This window comes from Mus pahari, chromosome 2 (genome assembly GCF_900095145.1).
Source record: "Mus pahari chromosome 2, PAHARI_EIJ_v1.1, whole genome shotgun sequence".
Classification (NCBI taxonomy): Eukaryota; Metazoa; Chordata; class Mammalia; order Rodentia; family Muridae; genus Mus; species Mus pahari.
In genome coordinates, this window is record NC_034591.1 from 23837257 (window position 1) to 23844928 (window position 7672).

General features: G+C 40.5%; 1 protein-coding gene across 2 annotated transcripts in view; it reads left to right on the forward strand.

Moving 5' to 3' along the window:
- Ube3c (ubiquitin protein ligase E3C) overlaps nucleotides 1-7672 on the forward strand; it is a 101272-nt gene that overhangs the window by 20027 nt on the left and 73573 nt on the right. The window contains exons 5-9 of one of the 2 annotated variants that reach the window (XM_021190082.2): nucleotides 1641-1756; nucleotides 3426-3583; nucleotides 5277-5430; nucleotides 5768-5988; nucleotides 6977-7128. In XM_021190082.2, the coding sequence (XP_021045741.1) occupies nucleotides 1641-1756; nucleotides 3426-3583; nucleotides 5277-5430; nucleotides 5768-5988; nucleotides 6977-7128 (801 nt within the window). The remainder of the gene's footprint in view (nucleotides 1-1640; nucleotides 1757-3425; nucleotides 3584-5276; nucleotides 5431-5767; nucleotides 5989-6976; nucleotides 7129-7672) is intronic. The other variant, XM_029534706.1, reaches the window with a different exon arrangement.

Below are 7672 nucleotides of genomic sequence, written 5' to 3' on the forward strand. Positions count from 1 at the left end.
GGTGCACAGAGGCCTGGCGTTCAGATCTGCCTCCTTGCTGAAGATGTAGGCCCAAAACAGGGCCTGTCCCAGAAGATGTGTTGCCTTTACAGTTTACACACTCACCTGCACAGAGTAGCCACCGAGGGACCCTGGACACAATAGGACTCTCTCAGCTGCTCTGACAGACAGAGCCCTCACAGGTAGCCACCTTTTCTCTGGTGAGGAAGGTTCCTAAATGTCTGGAGCCTAAAACAGGGTCTGTCCCAGAAGCTAGATTGCTTCTGTCTGTCCCAAAGCTGTGTAGCTTTTGAGGTCCACACTCTCACCAGTGCAGACTGGAGCCTAGTCGAACCGGAACAAAGATGGCTCCCTTACCAGCTCATGCAGTGCGAGCCCTTCTGGGCAGACACCTCTCCTCTGGCGGGAAGGTGCCCATATGTCTGGAGCCAGAAATGGGATCTTTCCCAGAAGCTGTGTCGCTTCTGCAGGCCTCCCTCTCCCTGGCAACTCACTGGAGCAAAGATGGCTCTCACTGTGAGGGCTCTGTTGCGGGTGGACACCTCTCCTCTGGCGGGAAAGGTGCCGGATGTCTGGAGCAAGAAACGGAGTCTGTCCTAGAAGCTATGTCCTAGAAGCTCTGGCGGGGACATCGTGTATATTTAAGAGGCATTTATCTATCATAAATTATTTTGATGACTTAAAAAATGGTAATATTGAGTTGTATATTTTTAAATAAATTTTATTAATTTGATTAAAAACAAACAAACAAAAAGATTGCCAAGGAGCACAAAGCGTGTAGGTTTTGGGAATTTCTCCATAGTATCTTTGTATATGAGGGCTATTCTGTGATGCAGTCAGATCTGCTTTAGAAGCTGGCTGTGAAACCCCAGGCACATGTAAAGCAAATCCTGAGTAGAGAAAAAATGTTGTCAAAACACAGTTCATAAAAGAAAAGAGTTTTAACCAGATGTGATGATTAATCCCTGTGATCCCAGCACTATATGTATGAGTTTTCAGAATCATTTGTGGTAGCCACATCAGCACTGGTTACAGGTAAGCCTTGTAAACACATTGTCAGAGTCTGACATTCCACTTTACTGAACTCACAGGGCAGCAATTGTCTCTGAAAGAGTGGACACCTCTGACTAACCCAGTTATGTGATTGTCCTTGAACCGAGGCCATGTGATTGATTGCCTTCTCATGAGGAGTATGTGGGACAGATTTCCCTTTAGTAAATCTGTGTGTATAATATAAAAATAAAAATAAAAAAAGTTACACATGGAGTTAGAGAAAGAAAACCAAAAGAAAGGATGCTGAAAGAAACTGTGCAGGCCTGCACACAGGAAGGGCAGGAGTTTAGGCAACTTCAAATTAGTTCTATATTTTCCAAGTGTTTTTCTGGTGAATTTCTTTTGCATGCAAATTATTGTTTCAAGTAGAGTGAGCATTATGTATTCTTTGTTTAGAGACTAATATAATAATGTAAATTAATATTGATGTCATGCTAAGAATTTCTTGACTTAGAGTACTTGTTCCTTATCAAGTTTCAATTAGATTTGAGTGTGGAAAATTTGTAAATACCTTTTTAGTGTTATCTGAATAAGCAAGCAAATGTTTATGGATTAAATGGTTGTATTTTTATGTTGTACTCTTACAGATATGGCTTTATCAGAACTTAATTAAACACAGCTCTCTGTTTGTCAAGCAATTGGATGGATCAGAGAGATTGACATGCTTGTTCCAAATAAAGAGGTTGATGAGCCTCTGTTGCAGGTAAGTTTTGTCATAGCTGGAAATTTCACGAATGTTTAGGGTTTACATGCTTTAGGAAGCAGTTTTTTGGTTTTTTGTTTTTAATGTGTATGAGTGTTTTGACGTGTGTACCACATACATACACATACACGCATCCCTGGTGTACACAGAGACCAGAAAAGGATGTGAGATCTCTTGTAACTGGGCTTACTTATAGAGGTGAGCTATCATGTGTATACTTGGAACTGAACCCCAGTCCTCTGGAAGAGCAGCCAGCACTAATAACCACTGAGTCATCTCTCCAGCCCCCAATCAGTTTTCCTAAGAGCTGTCCTCTAGCCTATGGTTTTCTGCTTGTTTGTTTGTTTGTTTGTTTGTTTCAGCCCAGGCCTGCCTTGAATCTTAAGCAGTCTTTCCTGCCTTAGTACAGTGTAGATACCTTTTAGGATAATGTAGATGTTAGTAAGTACTGGGGGGATTAAAAAAGATAAGATATGAGATAGCCTAATGGGAAGGTGGTGGTGAGGAGATCAATTGGAGGTCGGAGCCATTGCAGATTTTAAGCATCTTGCCTTTGTATGAACAAGTAGGGAGTCAAAGGAAATTTTCTTCTAAAATTGTCCATATAAGAGTAGAAAAAGATGTTGTACCAGGTGCTCATTGCCTATTGTCTTAAGTCAGCAGTTCTTTTTTGTTGGCTTGTTTTTTTTTTGAGACTGACTATATAGATCAGGGTGGCCCTAGAGTTAATAGAGGTGTGCACCACTATGTGCTTTAGTCCCTAGATACTTCCACATGCAGTTCGAGAAAGAAGGATGGTTCTACAAACAACAATATTATGATTAATCTGTGAAAATGATAAAGATTGGTGTTGCCTAAATGCAGAGAGGCCAGGTACCTGTGTTGATGGACCCAGTAGCAGCTCAGCAGTGGGCACCGGGTGAAGTGCTTAGTCCTTTCTCAGGTTCCTGCATTATAATCACAGACAGAATCTGTAATTACAGAGTAGCATTACATCCAGAACCGCACCCTCCAACACTTTCCTCCAGTATATGCTTCAGTGGTGTGCTGGAGATGGCTGCAGTGTAGTGGGGGTGAATCTGAAAGGTAGGGGCTACAGGATAATCAGAACAGGCAGTAGTAAGGTCTAGGGTTTTGGTGAAGAGGAGTTCAAAATACATGTGAGTTTTCAGTAGAGCCATTTAAATGAATAGGATAATGTCAGCCATGATAAGACTGAATTGATTGTGTCTGCTTTCTCTTCCTGAGTGAAACCTTTGCTTTGTACTTGTTTAGTACTTGCAAGTACTGTTTAGTACTTGGTGTGAGCCATGGCTCTGCTCCTAGAAGCTGGTTTAGAACTGTCTCAGGTATTAATTTTTCCCTCATTGGCACCCATAGTCTGATGTAGCAGTGTAGTGTGGAGTGGCAGGACCATCCACAGAGAAAAATAGATTGAACAGAATGAAGGTAGCAGTTGGGAAAAAAAATCTTACCTGGTCTTGAGGAATTAGCCATGATTCGACAGAAGGAGGAATTGCTTAAGGAGAAATCCTGAACATAGTTTCTTGAACCCTGCCTGTTTTCAGAGATTCTGGCAGTGGTGCAATGACTCAGAATCTCATCCTGGAGGAGTCAGGGAAACTGCCAACCCTGGCTTTCTAGTAAGTGTTTGAATTTGGTTTTACAGGTTGCTGCAAAACTGTAGTGATGACAGTTTGAATGTTGCACTTCCAATGCGAATGCTTGAGGTGTTTACATCTGAGAATACATACTTGCCTGTTTTACAAGATTCTAGCTATGTGGTGTCAGTGATTGAACAAATTTTGCACTACATGGTTCACAGTGGTAAGTGGGGAGGCAGACCTGTGGAGGTGGGCATCATTGTGGAGGCATGGCCAGGCTTGTGTGCTCTTGAGGAATGGTACTGCTCTGATCAAGACACTATGATCATCAGAATAGAAGCTGTGTGTGCCAGTGAGTAACAGCAGCCTCTGGAAATGTAGAAGCCTTTTCACTGTCTCTACCTAATCATTCTTTGTTTTAGAAAAAACAAACAAGTTCATCTGGTTAATCCTAAAAGAAGCTGGTTGTTTGTTCTTAAAAGCCAAGAGTTACTTTAAAAAATATGATAAAGTTTGCTTTGTTGAAATACAAACATGTGTATATATACACACACTCATACACACACACACACACACACACACACACACACACACACACACACTCTAGCTGATATAGATTAAACCTTAAACCTAACACTTTTTACTGTTTGCTTAGCTTAGTAAATGTAAACAATCCAAAACTTGGCTTATTAAAAATTTCGGAAAACTATTGTTGCAGTAAAAACTATAGTGAAATTTATAGAGTTTGGTTTTCTAGGAAATAGATTGATCATGGTAGTGAGCTTGAATGAACTGATATATATCCAGTTCAGGATAAGCATTTGATGTGAATTTTACTTTTCCTGTTTTCTAAAACTATTAGGAGGATAACCATGAGCTGTGCCTTCTTTGAAATATTTCTAAAAATAAAAATTGATTTAAAAATCTTCCACCAAAACTGCTGCTTCTTTTGTGTGTGGTGGCATAGCTTTTTTTCAGTTGTTTGAATAAATTACTGTATGGTGTTACTGTTTTGTACATTTGAGCTTCATACTCAGTGATACTGTGTTCTGATACAGCACTCTAGACATGCCCTTAGCTACTGTGTTTAATATACACAAAGTTTCACACCATTTTTCATAAAGATTAGTTCAGTTTTATAGTAAAACTGACCCCTCCCCAGGCTTGCTTGTGAGTCCACTGGTGATCAGTGTGTACCAGGCAGGATTGGAGTGGCTCTAAACCATTCTCTTTTTGGTTTTGATTTTTGAGACAGTCTTACCATTACCACCCAGACATTAAGAAGTACAGTTAAGGTCTGGAAAGATGTCTCAGTGGTTAAGAGCACTGACTGTTCTTCCAGTGGTCCTGAGTTTAATTCCCAGCAACCACATGGTTGCTCACAACCATCTATAATGGGATCTGATGTCCTCTTCAGTGTGTCTGAAGACAGGTACAGTGTACTCATATACATAAGATAAGTTAATCTTAAAACTAAAAAAAAAACAAGTACAGTTAATTCACTTTTAGTAGTTAACTGAGCAGTGAATGTGGAAGTTTATGTGTAATTCAGGTCTCAGCAAAATAACTGTGACTGGATGTGGTGGCTCACCCCTGTCATCATAGCACTTGGGAGACTGAGGAAGGAGGATGTTGTGAGTTTGATTCCAGACTGAACTACAAAATGAGACTGTCCCTTCCTCCTCTTTTTACCCATCTAATCTTATAAATCATTTAAAATTGATGCTGACAGTTGAGATAGCTCAGTGAATAAAGGTACTTTCTGCCAAAATTTGATGATCTGAATTCAATTTCTGGGTTCAACACGGCAGAAGAACAGACTCTACATTGTCCCCTAGGCCTCCCAAAATAAATGTGCTTAAGTTTTTAAAGTATTTCTTTATTGTAATAAAAAGGCAATTTCCCCTTTCTTTTAGGATACTATAGATCTCTCTACTTGTTGATTAATAGCAAGCTTCCATCAAGTATTGAATATTCTGATTTATCTCGAGTTCCTATAGCAAAAATTTTGCTGGAGAATGTCCTAAAACCATTGCACTTTACATACAGCTCCTGTCCTGAAGCTGCAAGGTGGGTGAACAATTACTGGGCAGTCAGGTGTTTTGCTTATTAGTATGTTATGGTTCACAGTGTGTAGTATACTTTTCTCTGTCTTTCCTGTGCCTGACATAAATTTTAATTCTGATGAACTGATTATTTATTTCCTGTTCTTTAGGACCTGTCATGGGGGAAAATTATCTTAATAGAGAAGATATAAATCAAATTGTATCCTCTACTGAATGATTAGCTATATTGATTTAGAATATAGATGATTTACTTAGACATATGGGGAAATGATTTTTTTTACCTGTGATTGATTTGATGGGTAGAATATGTTGATTCTCTTGAAATCCCTTTTCTTTTCCAGGCATCAAGTTTTCTCAGCCTTCACAGAGGAGTTTCTGGGAGCACCTTTTACAGATCAAATTTTTCATTTCGTCATTCCAGCCTTTGCAGATGCACAAACTGTGTTCCCTTATGAGCCCTTTCTCAATGCATTGTTGTTACTTGAGAGTCAAAGTTCAAAACGGAGTAGTGGAGTGCCATGGCTCTTCTATTTTGTTTTAACTGTTGGTGAGAATTATTTAGGTATGAAATATAAGATGTATCTCTCCTAACTCCTGTAAAGGCAGCTGCGCAGATAAGTCATTTTAGCAAGAATTTCACAAGTTGGTAGAACTCTTGAAAATTCAGGGTGTTTTTCTAGTTTATATGACACATTTCTGTGACCATGATGCAAGATGTGGGTTATCCCTTCAACCCTCAGAAGTTTGGTTCTGACACTGGCTGCTTAGAGAGAGGGACATATACTAAAAGTTAGGCTGAGTCTCATGCACAGAATGAGTTGTTACCTGTGTTTCTGACCAAGTAATAAAAATTGGGGTTCCAGCCGGGTGTGGTGGCACACGCCTTTAATCCCAGCACCCGGGAGGCAGAGGCAGGAGGATTTCTGAGTTCAAGGCCAGCCTGGTCTACAAAGTGAGTTCCAGGACAGCCAGGGCTATACAGAGAAACCCTGTTTCAAAAAACCAAAAAATAAAATAAAATAAAATAAATTGGGGTTCCTACAACCCTTTCCTTCGACCTTGTAGGTTAGTAAACTATCTGAGTCTGAGAAGCATGTTGAGCGTTATATTACAACTGACAACTAGCAGTGAGGATATACTAGTCAAGATCTGAGGGGAGTCTTGGTGCTTAAATACTTACACAGGACTTAGAACCTTGTTCCAGTTTTAGTAGTCCTTCTGATCACCTCTCCATAGAAGCTGGGGTTCAGCTTAAGATTAGAAGTGTAGCGTGTTCATCACTTTTAACTGTCTAGGTAGTAGCCCCACCTTTAGGTTTTTAAGCCTTCAGTAGCTTCTAGCAAGAAATCACTGGGTGTTTTCCAGAAGGAGCTTACAGGAGTGACCAGAGATCCTGCTGGTGCTTTCAGTCTTAGGTTTCTGGAGACAAAAATGAAATACATTGCATAATGTGCAGCAGTTTGAATTTGATTAAAACAGTAAGGCCAGTTTTCTGGATGAAGAAAGTGATGCCAAACTGTCTGAAGTAACATGCTGATTGTCTTTCAAAGGAGCACTCTCTGAGGATGGTCTACTGGTTTATCTGCGAGTGCTTCAGACCTTCCTCTCTCAGCTACCTGCTTCACCCACTGGTGCAGGCCGTCCTGATTCCACCAGTGACTCTGAGGACGATAATGAGGAGACTGACCAACCCAACAGCCCTGTAAGCCACTGTACTAGGTGTACTCTTCTAGCTTCTCAGTCTTAGTTCTGCAGCCTGCAGAGCAAGCAGCCTGTTAAGCTAAACTGATTGGCCCCAACCCCTTTACAACCATATTTCTAAATTAATTCCAATCCAAAATCAACCTGAGTGGATCAGGTTTCCAATGGAAGAGAAGTAAATGTACTTGCAGCTCAAGTAGCTTCCTCAGCATTGCTTCACCACCCTCCCTCTGAGAGGCTGCGGAAGTAACATTGTATACAGTCTGTTTCCTATCTGCTAAGATGTAGGTGTAGGCTTTGTTACAGAAAGCTCTTCCAGTAGGCTGAGGCCAAGGTTTCGGCAACAGAAGCATATATAAGTTTCCTGCCTTAATGCTCTTTAATACTTGCAACTTGCTATTTGTTTTGTTACTGTTTCCATCTATGGGAAATGATAGTTCACTTTAGGTCTTCCCTTCCCCATAGTACATAATAACTGGGGGTGGGGGCACTCTTACACAGTTTTATGCTTTGATTCCTCTTTTCTTTCTCCTGTCCTGGAGATT